The following is a 19,409-nucleotide window of genomic DNA, read 5'->3' as shown; positions in this document are numbered from 1 at the left end:
TTACCATACTTTTTTTTGTAAGTATATGCAATCACAACTTTCTAATCAATTGATACACTTATTCTTAATCTTATCTGTCTTGGTACATGATTCATCCAAGAGATTATAAAATGGACACGTTACGAAATTTGATTGAAGAATATGCATTTTCATTGCAAAAAAATCCCCTATGTAGGGATGGGAAGACAACGTTTGAAAAGAGTGAAAATCACGATATGATTACTTAGCAAAAGAATACAAAGAATGGAAAGAAAATGTGTTTGACAACAAAGGAATGAAAATGAGATGAAAGTGCAATATCACGAGTCCAAACAAAAGAATTTTCAATAATTTCCTTTTCAGCTTTCTCTAAAAATCAAAACATTGGCACCCCATCCACTATAGCTTGTTCCTATCCTAGTTTTCACCTTCCCTTTTTTGCATCTCTTGCTAAACAACTCTCTTAATCTGATTGTTTCATGGTTAGAAACACCTCAAAAACCTTAGAATGTCACTGTGATGTTATGTTAGAGTGATCAAATGCTGATTACAGTCACAAAAACTCCCCTGCATCAAACCTGTGGCAATTTGTTGGAAACACATTCTGTTAATCAAAAGAATTAAAATTTGATAGGAGTGGCTTATAGGTCCCTCATTTCCAAAGCAGTGATGATTAGGTGGGCAGTGTGAAGAGAGGATACAATTATCTAACTCCTTCAAATGTTTGGACTGACAAATAGAGCCAAGTCCCACACTTGGTCATTCCCATACTTTCCTCATCAATGGTTATCATCTGATACACTCTGTCAGTTCAAAAGAAAAGAAGCAAAATGGACCAACCTCAAGCCACAAAAAGAAACTGAAACTGGGGTTACTGGTTCATTGGGACTTTTGACCATGCTCCAGCAGTCTTCATTTCTTGTTTTTCCTATGCACTAAAAAATGGTTTATTAATTGTTATTCCTTAGACAAAAGCAAAACCATGTAGCAGTGTGACTTTGGTGTGTAATGAGAAAGAAAGAGGTGATGTCAAGTCATGTGTGAAGCAGAGAATTGCCTGCTCAGCCATATGAGCTGTTCTATTAAGTGCCTTCTTTATTGAAAGATGCTAAAGAGATAGACCCATTTGGAATATGACAGAATGTTTTTCATCCTCAGTTCCTCTTTGGCACTTTGCAGGTTCTGCTAGCTATTAGGCCCCAATTCCTCCTTATCCAAAGCAACTCTCACCCTTTTAAAGCTTATGTCAAAATCAAATTCCACTCAACACATCTAATACTATTAATCTTCTCCTCACACTTCATTATCAACTCATAGCTTATACAACATCATTCACCTATTGATAAAAACACTACCAACCTCCCCACATTATATTAATCAGATGGCAATAATTCCTCTACTTAGGTCACTATTTCGTGGCCATTAAGAAACACTTCCATAGGTATATACAAAATACTTGTGTTGGCGGGAGTTTGAACAAGTGAAGAAATGTCGCTTTCTAGTACTTGACCAAAACAAACTTTCTCGATCGTTATTGGATTCCCTTAACTTATTCCCGTGTCTATAGGGTTTGCAACTCCAATGAAATTAAATTAGGTAATCTCAATCTTTACTATGTTTGAATTCAAACACATCAATAGATAGCTTAAGCTAGTGTCACCATCATCACAAATCTGTTGAACACATCAGTTGGGAAGCTTGTAGAACAAAATTTTGTGGGTTTGAATTGAATGTCATGATAAAGTATATGAAATGAGTGAGCCAAATAAAACTTTGGTTTTGATTAGTATGTGCAATTATATATATATATATATATATATATATATATATATATATAGGCATACGTCATAATAAGTAGAAAGGTACAGTGAGAAGATAAGTGTATGATCACAATAGTGGTTTTCTGAACAGAAGCTTCTGCATATTCAGTTACGTAAAATCAGTAGCATAATTTGAAGCAGTGATGAGTTGTTGAAAGCAAATACATGAGAGTGATAATAACATGGGATGGGAATATTATTATTATCTCAAAAGGGATACAGCAAAAGGAACCAAACTATGGGAATATAAGGAGGGGCATAGGATTCCTAAACCTTTTTCTTTTGCAAGAGCGTGCTAAGTAGAAAAGATAGGGAGAGAAAGTGAGTGAAGTGAAAATCCACAGTCCATTGAAAAGGTGGCTCTAATATCAAAAGGATGGTTCCCACAAGGACGTAGGAATCCCAAGTAGACGAACCCCAACATCTACATAAAGCTAAAAATAGATAAAATATAATAGCATGAGCTTCAAATTCTGTTCCACACGTGGGGCCTTTGCTCCCTGTTTCTTTTTCATATGGGATCAATCAAAGAATATTTTTTTTTTCTTTTGTTCATTGCATTAAAAATGAAAATAAAGAAAAAGGGGGATTTTAGTAGGGTAGGGACATTGTTTCATGTTGTGCCAAGTTTGATTTTGTTCATGCCACTTGTAATGCAATAAGCTAGATTAGCCTATTCATTCTGTCAGCATTTTCAGCAGAAAATGGTTTCATTTTTCAAATATCTTCCACCATACTTAACAATTAACCCAAAAAATGTATTCTACCGATTTTAGGTAACAAATTGGATCACTTAATGGGCAGTACCATTACATCAACAAAATCTCATTTCATCAAATGATATCAATAACATAAATCATACAACACCATTTAACTCAGCAACAGATCAAAGGTTTCAGAATTTTATTTGCTATTAAATTTCTATTGACATTTTTAACCTCTCTTCTGCTCTCCTCTTCAGAAACAGAAAAGACAATTAATAACACAACTTTAAAATACCATCCAAATTGTTAATTGATCCTTTATAGCATTATTGATTGTCCTTTCCATTAATTCTCTGAAAAAGAAAATATCCTCATAAACAAAATAGGCCAAAGTGGTTCTGCTTTTCATTTTGCCAGTTAGACTTAGATTAGACACCTTTGAACTATATATGCATTTGGTCCTGCATTACCAATGAAAAGTGATAAAATTTGTTATCTCCACTCTTGTTCATATGGAAGATGACTATTAACTGAAAAGTAACCGTGAGACAGAACAAGGTAGTTTATAGTACTTGGGGGAAAGAGAAGAGGGAGGGATAACAAGCAATTAAATCACTAAGGAGCATTTGTAAAAAGTTTAGCTAGATGCCTGTACTTTTTTTATTTTTGTTTTCGGTGTGTGTGGTTGTTGAACAATTTTCATAAAATGAAACTTTATATGTAGGGTAAAACACTCTTTCTTTTCCAGTCTTCTTTTTGGACCTTCTTGTCCTCTTTTTTGGTAAGTCCAAATTGGTTTAGCTAAAAGGGCATGATGAAGGAGCGTAAACAAATCCTAACAGCGGCTTTTAGAAAGAAAAGGAAGGGATTAAGTTGTATTGAATAGCTTATCACTGGAATGTCAAAAAGAAAGCACAAACAACAAGACAAATTAATCTGTACTTAGCCAAAAATTAAACACGGTTCACAGTGTCCCTGTTGAAAAGGCAGTTCACCAGACAAAGATGTCCCCAGACACATTGCTTTTCTCATGCAAGAATAACAAAGGATCATAAAACGTGCTTAAGAAACCAAGAGTCCGAGATTACATATTATGTTCTTCATGCATATTTGGACCCTGAATCCTCTCAATTAAAGCTGTGTTTGAAACTATATTGTTTAGTTTTATAGATACCACATATTCACATTCCCTTTGCTGGCTTTATTTTTGGTTTTCTCCCTTTTCCACATGCTTTTTGGTTTTGTTGTATTCTATTTCTGAGAGAATTTAAGACAGGGAATGATTAGTTCCCCATTTATTAAAGAATATAGAGATCATATATAAAACTATATAACTTTCCCAAATTTAAAACAGCCAACGATAATAGGGGACCTGTATTTGCACAGTAAAAACAAATGAGGGAAAGCTAAAGCAAACTTTACACACCATAAAACTGCATTACAACACAAGAAGTTCAAAGATGGTATTCACTTTAGATTTTCGGCAGTTTCACTGTCCCAGATTGATATATGACCATACACGTATGCCATGTATAAGGGATGAAAGCAAGTCATAGTGAAAACAAAAGGTACATTCAGATTAACCAGATCTATTCCAAATAAAAGTGACCCCTCTGCTGTGACCTTTGTGGTCACTAGCAGGTGTAAAGTGATGAGATAGTGAATAAAACCAAAGGAAGAATAGAGTGAGTTGTGGTAAAAGCAAAGCAGTGCCAGAAAATGTCTAGGGGATTCTATATTAAGCTATTTAGATGAAAGTTATCATATGGTCATTGAATATTAGTAGTTAATGATTCACATCTATTTCTTTTTGTTAAGAATACAGTTTGGGGAGCCTGTGAAGAAAAGTCCCCACGTTTTCTTTCCTTTATGTCTTATTCATCCAATTTATTAGTTTTCTTTTCCTAATTTTGGGCAAAAGAAATTAAGGGCTCAAAGAGTGGGGGCACTTGGAGCTTAGCAATTGATTGGGTGGGTTTGACATGATGAAGGGCTAATAAAAAGAATATACATAAGACCCTCCCTATCCAATCAAATATCAATCTCTTTGGGAACTTGGGCCTCTCCACTCAGCTCCTAATAGTCTTTGCCATCATAATATTCATTTAATTTTGGAGTCATTAGCCTCCATCACACGGGTTGCTAATCTGTCTCTTGTGATTATATCAGAAACTCACCAATTCTTTTTGCCTTCAATATTGGCCATTCCTCTGTCACTCAGTTCTGAACTAAGCATATTTTTATGTTCAACTTGTATCTATTACTCTTGGACACATCGCAATAATGGTACACAATCAATTTCTAATTTCTCAAACATTCAACAAGTCTTTTGAAATGTTACAGATAAGCATGGAACCTAAAACATCACACATCATTAATGGGTCCTTAATAAACCTTCAATTAGCCAGAAAAAGCCAGTGGAATTATATCAATTTCCCCACTTGGTTTATCATTATCTTGATTTTATATTTCATTGTGGATGGAGGGGTAGGAAATGTCCATCCAAATTAGGTTAGTGGGAAAACCCCCCTTCTAAAAGTCTAGCAAACTGGCCATGGCATTTCAAAGGTTATAATCAATCAGTCCATCTTCTGAAGGGACCCCTGAATACTTAGGATATGCAATTTTGCCTAACTTTTCTGTACATGCCATGGCCATGACTATTAATTATGATTCTCACAAAACAATGTGAGGTGGAAGTTCAGACACTCAGAAAATGCCATTCCGCTCCCAAGTGCTCATTACAATCCCACAAAAATGACCCAAATTCTCACCTCATCACTCCCTTTCTCTCTGTCTCTCTGCTTCCATGTCTCATCACCTATCCCTTTACTGTTCATGGTAAAAACCAGAACTTATAGGACCCTATTTAAATCTACTGCATAATAACCAACCATTTGGGCGGTGATTCAACCTTTTCAAATTATTATATTCTACACACCAGGGCTAATTATTTCTTTACATACACGTATCAAATATTGGTGTAATGTATAGATATTAATAAAATTCAAATGCAATGCAAAGCAATGGGTCCAGTTACCCCTTGCGTGCGATTTGTCAAAGATTAAATCAATATCAACGCGTTTTAGCATCAACTTTATCATTCATTCGTAACCCATTAGCACAAAGATTAAAAAATAGAATACATAATAAAAGATGAGGCTACATAGGGTTGATACGGTCAAGCCTGGACAAGGAGATAGGAGCAAGGACTAAGTGCCCATCTTCAATCAATAGCCGAAAAATGACAAATTTGTGGCTTGATGGATGGAAAGAGAGACCCTTTTCCTCCTTTTTGAAAACTTCACAAACTAGGTTCATACTTCATACACTCTTACATATATATATCACACTCGAGGGTGTGTTCAATTTGAAAAATATTGAAACCTATTTCCTCTTTTCTGTTTGAACATTGGGTCATCTATGGTATAAAAAAAACATTTTTTTTCATAGGGTTCTACCCAGTGACTGGAAAAAATATCACCGACTATACCCTTATAACTACCCTTTTTGCTCCCAATAATTTTGATTTACTTTTTCATTGCCCTTTTTTCACTCCAATTTCAGCTTCAGATTCCCTCTACTAAAAGCATCTGCTTCTCAATGTTATTCACATTTTCTACTTACAGCTCCCTTTGTATATCATTATCTCTACTCCTTTTCATCCTCTCTCTTTCACCTTTCCTTTCTATATTAATTGTGTATCATTTCTTCCACACAGATTCTTGATTTTCGTTTATCAACTTTGAATCATTGCTCAATTTTTTAAATTATTCAAGTTTAGTCTCTTTTCCACTTCTTTTTGACAGTAAAAGATATCAAAAAAAAGTATTTGGTAAACTAAATTAGGAAACTATGTTTCTTATGTTTGGTTATTTTTTAAAATTTTATTAAACATCATTTTTCGATTTTTTTCCTCTATTCCCACAAAATCATTCATATAGAAAAATACAATTTAACTTTTCTAAATTAATATATAAGTTCTACTACAGTGAAAACGTCATATTACTCTTATTAAATGAAAGAAATTCTAAGAAAAATGCCATGACACGATTTGATTGTAAGAAATTATTTAAAAAATATAAAGAGGAAGTTTGATAAAAAAAAAGTTGAGAATTAAAAAATACATCTTGTCATTTATTTATTTTGAAAAAAAAAAATATTTGGTGGGTCCAATATGTATGAGTAAAGACATGGGTTTTGGCAATGAATGAGAGTGTGAAGACAGGGGACAATGAGGTGGCCATTTTGTAGTTTTATGCCACCTTAGGGATCCACCACTTCCACATTCAAAACCCTAGATAATCTCTCTCTCTCTCTCTCTTTCAACTCTCCACGTGGCACACCCTCGTCTTGTCCACGTAGGAAATGGTGGATCTTGGTAGGTAAAACCGTTTCTTTATGAACCAACATGGAAAGTTAATTAAGACCGAAGGTTAGTCCCATAAAAATTAAGGTTAAACCTTATTATTTTCTTAACAAGTTTTGCCTTTATAAGCTCATTAGGGTTTAGTGGGTTACTTTTTTATCAACCAAAAATGTTTCAATTTTGATTAATGTAAGTCTAAATCTATCCTGAATTCCAGCGTTGTTAGGTTCAGGTCACTTCGCTGTGGGCTCATGCCAATGCATCTCTTTCCGTCATGCTGTTTTATTATTTTTCAATTTAAAGCAAACAGCTTTCTTTCATGTTTATGGATAATTTAATCGACTTTAAACTTTAAATGCGTCATTCATTGCATGGTGATTTTAATTATTGGATGTGATATTCTTTAGCCACCTTATATTGAACATAAAACCACACTTCCAACAAAAGATAACGTTAAGAAAATGTGTTACATGCTATTGTTGGTCACTTGTAACAAAATGGAAGTGCTTAATTAGACCAAAAGTTGGACTTTTTATTATAAATGTAACGGTCGAATTTGAATTTCTATTCTTGCATTGGATATTTTTTGACGCAAGACCTAGAATTAGAAAAACAGTGAATTTCTAAGTTGAGGAACGTACATTGTAGACTTTATACACATTAGTTTGTGTTGAAAGCAAATTCATTTGAAAAATATGGCAATAGAGAGCATTTACAAGATAGTTTATAAGGTAGGAGAAAATGTTAACCTTCCTTTACAAGAAGGAAGGGATAAAGAAACCTTGAAACGTTTGATGGGGAAATGTTGATTGAACAAAACTTCTCGCATAAATTTTTACCTAAAGTTTGGCATGAATATGACTTTTTCCTAAATTATATCTTACTGATGGATACTAAGGATCATTTTTCTAATTTTTATAAAGTTATAAAATAAAATAAGTTCAAATTTTCAGACAAATTAAAATTCATTTATGCACATTAAATTATGAAAATGAAATCAAGAAATACTTTTAAAAAGTTAAACTGCATAAACTTATTTTAATTTATAAAAATTAACTATTTTTACGTTTTGAATTTAATATATATATATATATATATATATATATATTTCAATCATCAAATTGGCTACAAACATATGGACGGATGATTTACATGCACAAGATGTCCCACTTTGATTAAAGGTGAGCTAACCTCCCAAACTTTGGGTGCTGATGAATACGTCTCCAAGTAAATATTAGAATTAATTTTTCTTTAAAATTTTAAATTAATTTAGTTTCTCAATTTTGATGAATATGTGAATTTAATTATTTTAATTAAATTTAGTTAAATTTATTTAACGCTTTAAAAACATTTTATAATAATATTTAAGTTAAAATGTGTTTAAAATACTAAATAAGTATAATAAAATTTGATTAAAAATATTAAATACATATTGTTTTAAAGTTGAGAAATTAAATCAAAATTTTAAGAAGAGATTAATTTTAATTTTCACTTAAAGTTAATAAACTAAAAATATATTTAACCTTATAAACTATAATAACAGTGAAAAAGAATTCAGATTTAAAAGGTTATTTAAAATACTTCTCTTCTTTTAAAGTTATAATACAACTGAGAAGCATACACTAATAATAAATGTGTCAATGTTATTGAATTTACATAAAATGTTTAGAAAACTTATATAAAAAATATGTAGTGACATCTTAAAAGTTGTCCACTATTCTTTTTTAGCTTGACTTAACCTAACTATGAATGTTATGATAGATTTAAAGCATTTAATTAAAAACAAATCTTTTAAAATGATATCATTGTATGGCCAAAGAACTTATAATTTTTTCACAAAAGTTTTTTGTTTTAATTATTGTGATATAAATGATAAAAATACTTGTATATGTAAATAAAATCTACAATGGTATTTGCATATGGATAATGGGTATTTTAATATTCATTAATAAACGGATTGGGTACGAATATCATACTACTTATACTCGCAGTTATCCGTCATTCGTAAAACGTAAAACGTAAAATTAAAATATAATTTATATTTTATTAAGTTAAATTTAATTTATATTTTATTAGGTTAAATTTAATTGAAATTAAAATTTAATTTATATTATATGTAACATCCCATTTTAATAATATAAAACTACTAAAATAAAATGTTACATAATTCATAACTTAGAAGAAAAAAATTGAGATTTCTAGAAAAAGAAGATTATACACATGAAGAACGAACCTATCTACACTATTGTTTTATCCTCCTCTGCACGTTGAAACGACCAGAGATATCCCCTCCCTAAGCTCACACCATTTAAGGTGATCATTGCAAAAGAGAAACATACACAAACAACATAAAGACAAAGCAAGGGCAAACTAGTATGAATAGAAGTATCACATAATATTTAAATTCCAATATATAAATTACAGCTCAAACCAAGAAATTTACACATTTTAGAATTGAACAATGACCATAGACCTAACTCATCCGGATATACTATGAATGTCGAGCTATAACATGTTCTGCCCTTTGTGTGGTGGAACAGTTGACCCCCCTCAGCTACCATACAAAGTTAGTCCATTAAAAACACCCTTTTCTAGATGAAGAAAGAACCCCAAGCTAGGACCATGGTGGGTTATGCACTTGTGTGCTGGAACAGCTGGACCATCTCAAACTACCATATAAGTTTAGTCTGTTAAAACGTCCTTTGCCAATTGGAGAAAGACCCCCAAGCTAGGACTTCCTGATATTCTCACCACATGACTCATCACTCTCTAATTGAGAATGGATGATCATTAGAATGTCAGGATAACCCATCAAAACTAAGTTTCTTACATTCATTACAACAACACATGAAACCACCAATAAGAAGTTCCTCCTTGGAACTCTTTTGCACAACCTTTTTTTCACTTATATAATCGCATATAAACATTGCATGCTATCATATGAAACCTCAAAGCATTCATCACAAAACCATAAACAATTCATTATAACTCTTAAAGTCATACACACAAAATAAAGGATTAAAAAACACCTAAGAACACAAACCCACTCGTCCAGCTAGAGCCAAAATAACAAGCTCCCCAAGCTAAGCGAGCTGGCTCGCTTAGCCACTTCAACTATCTACCAAAAACCCCAATTACTCATCCAACGTGAACCAAAACAACAAGCTTCACAAGCTAAGCGAGCTGGCTCGCTCAACTACTAGAACTCTCTGCCAAAACTCCCTTACGCTCACCCAACTAGCCAATTATGATCGCCCAACCGGATTACATAATTTTGCAGCACTAAAACTACAAAATTAGCACTTCTATACCACTCATTACCTCTTTTAACCACTTTTACAAATTTCTAACACTCCTAGATTGGATTTTATTTTAGACTAAAAACCTATCATAAACTAATAATCAACTGTTTATAACAATACATCAACTCAAAAACCTCTAAATTCTCAACTTAGGGACCAAAATTGCATTCTACCTATTCTAGCTCATTTTTAAGTAATTTAAGGACTCTAACAAGTCAAAAGTGACTTACCAATACCATTTAAATTGACCAATTTAACCTAGAACCTATAATTCAAAATCTCACTACCCCAAACATCCAAAACATACTTAAAACCTGTTAGATATATTATCTTTATTTTATATTTATCTTTTATCTTTAGTTAGTTTGTTATTATTTCTTATTTGTATTTTGGGCTTAGCCCATATTTCTTCTATCATAAATAAAGGACCCTATGTGTATATTCAACACAAGGGAGATTAATCCCATATATAGTTTTTCACTATATTCAACATAGTATCAAAGATATGGTTTGAGCCTATCCTAGCAATATTTGTTGTTTGTTGGGCATGTTGTTCCACTCGCTATCGGGCCATTATCAGACCACCCATTAATGTGTAGTCTCACGCTCGAGATGATGTCTAGACCTCGGCGTGAGGGGATGTGTTGGAAGTCTCACATTGACTAGAGATAAAGCCAATTTATAATATATAAGTGGGTGCAAACCTCACCTTACAAGCCGATTTTGTGGGGTTGAGTTAGGCTTAAAGTCCACTTCTTAACCAAGTTGTTGTAATTTGGTTTGAGTCGTGTCAATTAGGAAAACATATTCGTAGTTCCTTTCTTTATAGTGTCTCACAACGTGCTTTGTCTCCTTTTGCTTTAGTCCATTCTGACATTTGAGAACCTAGTCATGTTAAGTATAATTTATGTTTTCAATATTTTGTTATTTTTATTGATGATTATTTTATATGTATTTTGACTATTTTTAATGAAAAATCGTTATGAATTATTGTATCTTTTTCAAACATTTTATAATGAAATTAAAATTCAATTTGGTGTTTCTATTCAAACTTTTCGTAGTAATAATAACTGTGAATATCTTTCCCATTTGGAAATTGAAATGTTTGCAAATTTCTAGCTTGCATTTCCGAACAAGATAAACCAGTTATTAAACGAATTAAGGCAATAAAAAGCAACTAAATTCACCTGATTTTATTAGTCCGACATCTTGATTAGATTTTCAAATCCTCGTTCGACAAGATAATTGTCAATCATTCAAATGCAACAAAAAAAAAGAAAAAATCAGACACTAATATACCATTTCTCAATACATCTATGTATGCATACTACACTTTCATTTTTTAAAACGGCATTTAAAATTTCACGCACCAATTGGTGAGAATAACCAACATTTTCAATCCCCTGAGAAAATTAAAAAACATATTGCTGCCAATGGACAAATCCTCACACTTCTTCACACACACATTTACACCAAAATGAGTGCAGGCAGCTAAAATTCAAATCCAAAATTTCCCATAACCATGGAGGAAAAATGGAAACAAATTGAATGGTACTTCGAAGCGTGACCAGAGATGCAAAGATAAATGAAACACGTGCAAGTCACGAACCATTTATTCTCATTACAAAAGTGCTTAGCTAGCTCTACCTCACGTACCTTCTCATGTCTCCTTAAAAATCACAAAAATTCAAATAACAACCTTATGTATATCTGTCATCACATCATATTTGTCTATGTTATATATACACACACCCAATCCAATACAATAGTTGCATCAGTATATTACATCACAATTGTTTTTCTCTCTGACTTTGGCAGTATCATCGTCATATGTTGTGGTATGCATCTTTTTTTTTATACATGAGACTATTTACATGTTAGCACTAACAATCGTATCACTGTGTTATTTTATCTGTGTTTGAACTTTGTTTAATGGTGCAAAGTGCATAATGCACATTAGTCTACGCCGCCATGATATACTGCACACTGCACGTAGCTTATGGAATTCAGCGTTATTTTCAAACTTCCTTCATGCCCGCGCACTAGCATAAGCATCTATTTGTCGTATTTTATTTTATTTTGTATACTATATTTTTCTTTTAAGTGTGTGAGTGACCGTTTTGGAAAAGTTAGAGAGAGAAAGGGGTGATGAAAGAAACCCAACAAACATCACTTCCTAGTACAACTGTACACACCAGTGACTACACTGCTCTAACTAAAAGTTTATTGCATTCAACCTCCACCGTCCTTGTTTTCTCTTCTCAGTTTTTTGGGGTATAACTCAGACATGAGAATCTAAGACAAAGTAATATTCATGGTCGAGGTATTTCTTTGTTGTCTACTTGAGCACTTTGAAAACATCACTTTTCTTTTTCTCATTTTGGGTATTCACAAAGTTGGTAAATTTTTTTAGATCTAACCAAATACACTTTCTGGGTATCTCTTTTTTATACACACCTGTAATTACACTACATCATCAAAATCAAAATACATTCACATGTTCTTTCTCTTGGGTTTCGAAAAATACGATTTTGATGCCACCCTCTGTACCCTTTACAGAGGCTGATATGTATTCTTCATTGCCCACCTTTTGTCTTTCTCCTTTCATGTTGTTTTGGCTCCCTAATTTGAGAGTTGGGTCGTGTTGTGCTTGGTTATAGGGGATAATAAGATAGAGTGAGAGTGAGATCACAGGGTCTGAAAAGTTAGGATCCGAGGCCATTTCTTTGGAGGGTAGTAAGCAACTAGTAGCCATACATAGGCATTTCTCTTTCACTTGAAAAGCTTTTGGTTAAGGTGGCTTTTGAGAGGGGAATATATGCTTGTTACGGTTGCCGTTTTGAAACACAACAGTGTGTGTGTGAGGTGAGAGTGTAAAAGGTGAATCATAGAGAAGAGAAGAAGGGTTTCTTTCTTTCTTTCTTTCTTTCTTTTCCCTTTTTGTTTATTTGTTTTAATTTTGTTTTCCTTTTTGAATAAAAATTTACAGAAAAGAGGGAGCGTTATAAAGGGGGAGCGTTGGCTTTAGCATGCAACTTGGGTTCGGTAAAAAGAGGGAGCGTCCAAGGAAGAGAGCCACACTAATAGAATAAACATAAACATAAACACGGAGACAAGATCATGCAAGAAGATATGAAGAAGCAGCAGAAGCAGAAGCAGCTGGTCAATGAAGAATCTAAGAAGAAGGAGCGTCACATTGTGACGTGGACTCAAGAGGTCCTTCTTCTCTCACTATAAAATTATTTTCCTCCTGTTTTTGGATTATATATTCATTTCTCAAGTTCTTCTTCTGTGGAGGACTGGTGCCTGATGGGTGCTGTGTGAGTTGCAGGAGGATGATATACTCAGGGAGCAGATTGGCATCCATGGAACTGAAAAGTATTCAAACTTTAATTCATTATAGCCCTTTGGTTATTCTTCCCTTGAGTTACTCAATAATCACGCCACTAGTGCTTTCTTTTTTTACATGGATATGTGACACTAAGGGGTTTTAATTGCCATGACCATATGCAGTTGGGCAATCATTGCTTCTAAATTCAAGGATAAAACGACAAGACAGTGCAGAAGAAGGTAAAGTCTTTTAATTTTGATGATGATTCATTCAAGATATTTTATTCGGTCCTCTGCTTTAATCCTTTGATTCATGGGGATCTTCATGCCCCCTGCTCAACTTTGATCCTTAATCTCATGCTCAAGTAAATGATGCTTTGCCAGATGGTACACTTATTTGAATTCTGACTTCAAGAAAGGAGGATGGTCACCAGAGGAAGACATGCTTTTATGTGAGGTAAATGATTGCTTCTTGTGTTCTGTATCTGTCATTCGAGTTTAGCAATTTTGTTTTATAATAGTGATCTTACAAAGTACTTGGAAATTTCGGACTTTATCTTTTACTGTTTATTTTTCTGTCTTTCCATTCCGTATGGTGGACTTCAATCCATTGATATACTTAAGGATTGCAAGTGCTGTTACCATGGCAATTGGCTTGGCAGTCATTTATTTTTCCTTAAACTCTACCCTACCAGTAACCAAGATTTTGTGCTTGTATAGTTTTTTGTAGATGACATCAACAGGGTTACACTGTAATTTATGATCACATGTAATCTGTGAGCTAATTTCTTAATACTATCTCTGCAGGCTCAAAAACTATTTGGTAACAGGTGGACAGAAATAGCAAAGGTGGTTTCAGGCAGGTAATCAGAATTGCATGCATTTTTCTCTTTATGGAAATACAAAATCAGTTTTTGTTACAACAGTGTCTTATTGCTATGCTTCAAATGCGTTGGTGCAGAACGGATAATGCTGTGAAAAACCGTTTCTCCACACTGTGCAAAAAGAGAGCAAAATATGAAGCCTTAGCAAAAGAGAACAGCTCTTCATACATCAATTCAAATAACAAAAGGACTTTTCTCCAGCACAGGTGTGATACAGATGTAGCATCAGAATCTGCAGTAGCTATTAAAAAGATGAGGTATGGTGAACTAGGAGATCAAAGTATGCAAATTCTATTAAGGAGAATATTAACATGTCATCCTGCTGCAATATAGGAGGTCACATATCCCCGATGCTGAAGAAAATATCAACTTTGGAGACAGATCACATAAACAAAACGGAATTCCAATAAATCAGCAGTCAAGAGCACCATTTGCAGTTTTAGCTCAAAACTCTCGCAATGTCAACTTGCCAGACCAGGATCATGTCTGCAATTTGAAGTTTAGTGATTATGGTAATGCCTTTAAATTAGGGGGGGAGGGGAATTGTGTAGAACTTCATTCTTCTAGTTGTGAAACTCAAAATAACAGGACAAGATTGTGTTTGGTTTGCAGAAGTGTTTTCTGCTTTTATTATTAATTAGAACAATGTCACTTTGTTTTCACCTCATTTCCTATGTTGTCACTAATCTTATTCAAATATTTGAAAACCGACAAGTGGCAAACACTGTGGCATTTTTGTCATTATCAATGAAAAGTGAAAATGAAAACATAAAACATTTTCATAAAACAAATGCATCATTTGGTTTGATTTCTATTTTCATTTACATTTTCAGTTCATACCTTTTTGCTGATAATATAAAAAAAAAATCACATTGTTTGTATTTTGTTTCCTGTTTTCAAGTTTTTGTGAAGGAAATGGTGAAACTGAAACCAGCATAAGGAAAAGAGGAAACTAAATGATAACAAGGTGACATTTTTAAATTATAAGTGAAAACATAATAAACTGAATATGAAAATAGTAAATAACCAAACACTTCTAACTAATATATTAAGCCTGAAATAGCACTCTCCATTGTATAAATCTAACGTGACTCTTGGTTTCTCATGATTTTACAGCCCAAAACAAGATTCAAGGAACATTCCTTAAAAAGGATGACCCAAAGATAAATGCGTTGATGCAACAAGCTGAGTTATTAAGCTCACTGGCTCTAAAAGTTGATTCAGAGAACGTGGATCAAAGTCTTGAAAATGCATGGAAGGTAAGACTGTAAGGTTTCAGAACTTGTTTTTGAACATTTTATGGGCTTCTTTAAAAATAAACTCCAGTTGATGTCTTCAAAAGCAAAGACCAAATTACAGATTATAAGAAGTTTAACATCAACAGAATTGAATCAATTTTTACAATGCCAAGCCTATCAACGTGAAAATCATAGAAGTTATTTATGGCAGGTTCTTCAAGAGTTTCTCAACAGAACCAAAGAATCAGACATCCCCAGATGCAAGATTCCAGATTTACAACTTGTAGATCTTAAAGATTTGTTGGAGGACTTGAAAAACAGTAGTGAGGAAATGCAGCCATGCTGGAGGTACTTTATGTTCATTTGAAATATGACTTGAAGAGAGCTATGCAATATTTGATGGGAACTTTGGGAATATCTAATAGTTTCTGAATCTATTATAGGCAAATGGAACTATATGAAGACTCTCCAGGCAGTTCTGAATACAGTACGGGATCAACTCTGCTGCCTCATTCAGCTGGTGAGAATTTGGAACAGTCATTACATCAGGACATTGGAACCGAACTGAATATACAAATGGGTGGTCCTGAAGAACTTAGGGGATGTCACCAAGGGGTTCTTTCAAGTGCAACTCTAGATCAAGGTAAGATAATAAAGTTCCATGATAGAATAAACAAAAAGGAAAGGTAATTTTTGGTAAATTTCCATTTTAAGGTGCAGCCACTTATTTTCCTAATTTAAGTAAGCTATTCCTAAACGGGAAGTATTTTTACCATGAAGTTAACTTCTATTATAATTTTTTCAACAAGAGTTGTTTTTATATGCTAACATTTTATTGAATCAGAATCACTAATTAGATATATATCTTTTCTATAGCAGATTTATTCCCATCTTGTGAGGAGCAGATAAACAATGATGGCATTGTTTCTGCCTTGTCATGTTCGGAGGATTTCAGTTCACCTCTTCAAGTTACACCTCTGTTTAGATCCTTAGCTGCTGGAATTCCTAGCCCGCAATTTTCAGAAAGTGTAAGTTATCCAAATAACTGGGTCAACCAAAAAATTATGACTAATAGTGACAACAGTCTGATTAATAAGCATTTATACCTGTAATAATCACAAATAGGGGAAATATTAAACCAATGTAACATACTTTTAATAATGACAAATAGGGGACATACTAAACCAATTTTATATACAAGTTGTACCTCAATAGTTCTAGTAGTTCTTAACTTCTAATAAGATCAACTTTTATCAGCCAGAGGACTTTCAGAATACCATTTATTGTTAGATACTTCAGTATGGTGGTGGGGATTTTTCAGCTTATTAATGGTGGAGATTACCATAGCAGGATATAGGGTAAATCATTATATAGGTGTTTTTAAAGTTTTTTAAAGACTTTGTAGCTTAAAAATCTTGTTTGAGGAAGGTCCATTACATTTCATAACACATTCTTCAAAACAATAATGTCTTTTAGTTTTTGAGGCATCACATTTTTTCACCTTAATTAGCACATATGCATATAAATATATTATGCAATATATATTGCTAGCTAGATCTCTACCCCTGCTTCTCACAACTCAAATAACTACTAACTAAAGGTGGAAGCTGTATTTGTTTCCATGAAAAGATATTTCAGTGAAATATGTTTATCACTTTTCACCCACAAAAAATGTTTTCATCTCTTCAACACTTAAATACACTATACATTTCGTCAATAAGAAAATATACTAATATAATATTGACAAAACAAACCCAGACGTTATCATATATAGATGAAGCTTACAAATATAGTATCTTTGTGCTGAATATTGAAGCAAGAAACCTCTTACACAGCAAGAAATAATTGTTTATCATCTGATATGTATGTATAATATAAAACAGACATCTACTGTTCTTGCTGCAACAACCATACATTATCTAAGTTGCTGCTTTGTCTGTTCTTGCTGAACGATGGAGTTGTGAACTGATAGTTAAAATTGTTTATGCAAAATCATTTGCAGTAACCATGTTCTTTCTTTGACATTATGTTTTATCCCTTTTTCAGGAAAGGAACTTCCTTATGAAAACGCTTGGAATGGAATCTCCATCGCTCAACCCAAGTGTTAAACCGTCACAACCGCCTCTCTGCAAAAGAGTGCTCCTAATCTGAATCTCTAACTTATCTGAAATCTAAAATACAAATCATTTTGAAGTTCCTTTCCTTTTCTGAACCCTTTCTCCCTACCCATGGCAATCGGGCCTGCTAGTTCTTCTCTGCCTGGTTTGAGAAAGATTGCAATTTTGTTCTGCCTAAAATTTTGAAAGCCATACACTCCTCCAGAATGTTATGGTACATTCTGAGGATCATCAACACATCTAACAGTGTCCTTTTCTTCCCCCTCTTCTCGAAGGGTTACCACCTTACCTTTCTTGATACTTGCACCGAAAAAATAGTGTGCTTACTTCTTAGTGTGTCATTCTTTGGTTTGTTTTGATATCATTCTGGGTTTGTTTTTTCTCCAATCCAGCTTTTGATCTTGGTTTGCCCTTTTGTACAGAGTTTGGTGTGTAGTAATCCTGAGTGTATGTATACTCCGGCAATTCGCCATCCTACTACATAAAATGAACAGAGACATAGATAGAAGAGAGAAGAAAAAAAGAGAGCAAAAGATTAACCAGTGGCAAATTGGATTCCTCTTTTGTTGTTTTGGGTGTGCATAGATCATAGAATAAACATTTTTTATTCCTTTTCGGTTCTGATGTACTGAAACATAATTATAATTGGAGTGGAAATGCATTTTGGCTTGGGTGTGCAGATACTGTTTCTGTTATGTCTAACCCGGATTTAACACCACCATCTTCTGTAGACAATTCTTAAAACTAAGGAAAAGTATATGAACTCACCAAGTCTCAAAGAACATTATGAAAGTAAAGTTTCACATGGACTTCCCCACCCCCATTTTCAACAAGAGAACTGTGGTTAGCAAAATGGCAACCAACTCATTGCAAATTTGACCCTCACTACTGCAAAACACACAGCTTTCAAAAAAATAAAGAAAGCTAAAGTTATGTACTTACAAACACTGCACAGCATACCTGGGACCCTGGACTGACGGAGAGGCATGCAAACATTTCTCTTACTCTTTTCTTTCAGCTCACATGGCTGTTTTGCCATGGAGTGAGAACTGTGGTTTGCTGAAGAGCAATTCTGGGGGAAACTAATTCTTATTTAAAATCACTAGTTCATGGTGATGGAGGAAGACCTTCAAAATAATAATAATGACAATGATTAAAGATTGGTAAAAAGAGGGAGGGAACTCCTTACAAAATAAAGCACATACTGTTAACTTTCTTGAGGGAGGGCACTCTTTGACTCATTTGACCTACCAATATCCACTCACTTAACGACTTCATCTTGCTCAAACATATTAACTGGTCAAAGAGTCAACTGATTTTTGTAAGAAAAAAGAGATATTATAATGAATAATGTTATTTAAGCATACATTTATTTTGTGGCATTTCAGAGTGAAATGTTTATTGTGGCCAAAATAATAGTAGCGTTGTTCTATTCTGATATGAAAATTAGTATATAAAGCACTACTCTATATAATGGACATGTACCCCACCTGTTCTAAAGTGAGTTTGCCTGTGGAGATCCAACCACTCACTCGCAATTTTCTTCTTTTTTGCCTCGTTAAAGCTACATTGAATTTTCATAAACGGAAATTGAGCATGAGATAACTAACATTTACTCAAATAACAATAATTAACATTTACTCCTAACACAAACACTATCTGCCGG

General features: G+C 33.5%; 1 protein-coding gene and 1 long non-coding RNA gene across 5 annotated transcripts; one reads left to right on the top strand and one right to left on the bottom strand.

The window, feature by feature from the left end:
- The first annotated feature begins 12,176 nt into the window (after positions 1-12,176).
- On the top strand, positions 12,177-18,422 carry LOC108322482 (transcription factor MYB88). 4 transcript variants are annotated; one of them, XM_017554597.2, is made up of 13 exons: positions 12,177-12,497; positions 13,164-13,390; positions 13,506-13,552; positions 13,688-13,744; positions 13,889-13,961; positions 14,312-14,367; positions 14,466-14,645; positions 14,722-14,900; positions 15,505-15,647; positions 15,838-15,974; positions 16,070-16,269; positions 16,503-16,654; positions 17,673-18,422. In XM_017554597.2, exons 2-13 carry the CDS (start codon positions 13,295-13,297, stop codon positions 17,775-17,777), a joined length of 1,425 nt encoding a protein of 474 aa, XP_017410086.1. In that variant the 5' UTR covers positions 12,177-12,497; positions 13,164-13,294; the 3' UTR covers positions 17,778-18,422. The 4 variants fall into 4 exon arrangements, with proteins under 4 accessions (XP_017410086.1, XP_017410085.1, XP_017410084.1 ...); XM_017554596.2 differs by lacking the exon at positions 12,177-12,497 and adding an exon at positions 12,531-13,039; XM_017554595.2 differs by lacking the exon at positions 12,177-12,497 and adding an exon at positions 12,531-13,054.
- Positions 14,369-19,225, bottom strand: LOC108322484 (uncharacterized). The gene is made up of 3 exons (XR_008245539.1): positions 18,949-19,225; positions 18,704-18,870; positions 14,369-14,874 (listed from the first exon to the last, which is right to left on the bottom strand). It is a non-coding gene; the product is annotated as an uncharacterized LOC108322484 (long non-coding RNA).
- Positions 19,226-19,409: the final 184 nt, after the last annotated feature.

This window comes from Vigna angularis, chromosome 10, assembly GCF_016808095.1.
Source record: "Vigna angularis cultivar LongXiaoDou No.4 chromosome 10, ASM1680809v1, whole genome shotgun sequence".
Taxonomy (NCBI): Eukaryota; Viridiplantae; Streptophyta; class Magnoliopsida; order Fabales; family Fabaceae; genus Vigna; species Vigna angularis.
The sequence above is the reverse complement of the archived record's forward strand: the minus strand, read 5'-3'. Positions and strand labels throughout refer to the sequence as shown.

Coding starts and splice junctions, on each gene's coding strand:
- LOC108322482 (XM_017554597.2), top strand. CDS start 13,295: ATGCAAGAAGATATGAAGAAGCAGCAGAAGCAGAAGCAGCTGGTCAAT. Junction 14,646..14,721: donor GTAGCTATTAAAAAGATGAG/GTATGGTGAACT, acceptor GCTGCAATATAG/GAGGTCACATATCCCCGATG. Junction 16,655..17,672: donor GCCCGCAATTTTCAGAAAGT/GTAAGTTATCCA, acceptor TCCCTTTTTCAG/GAAAGGAACTTCCTTATGAA.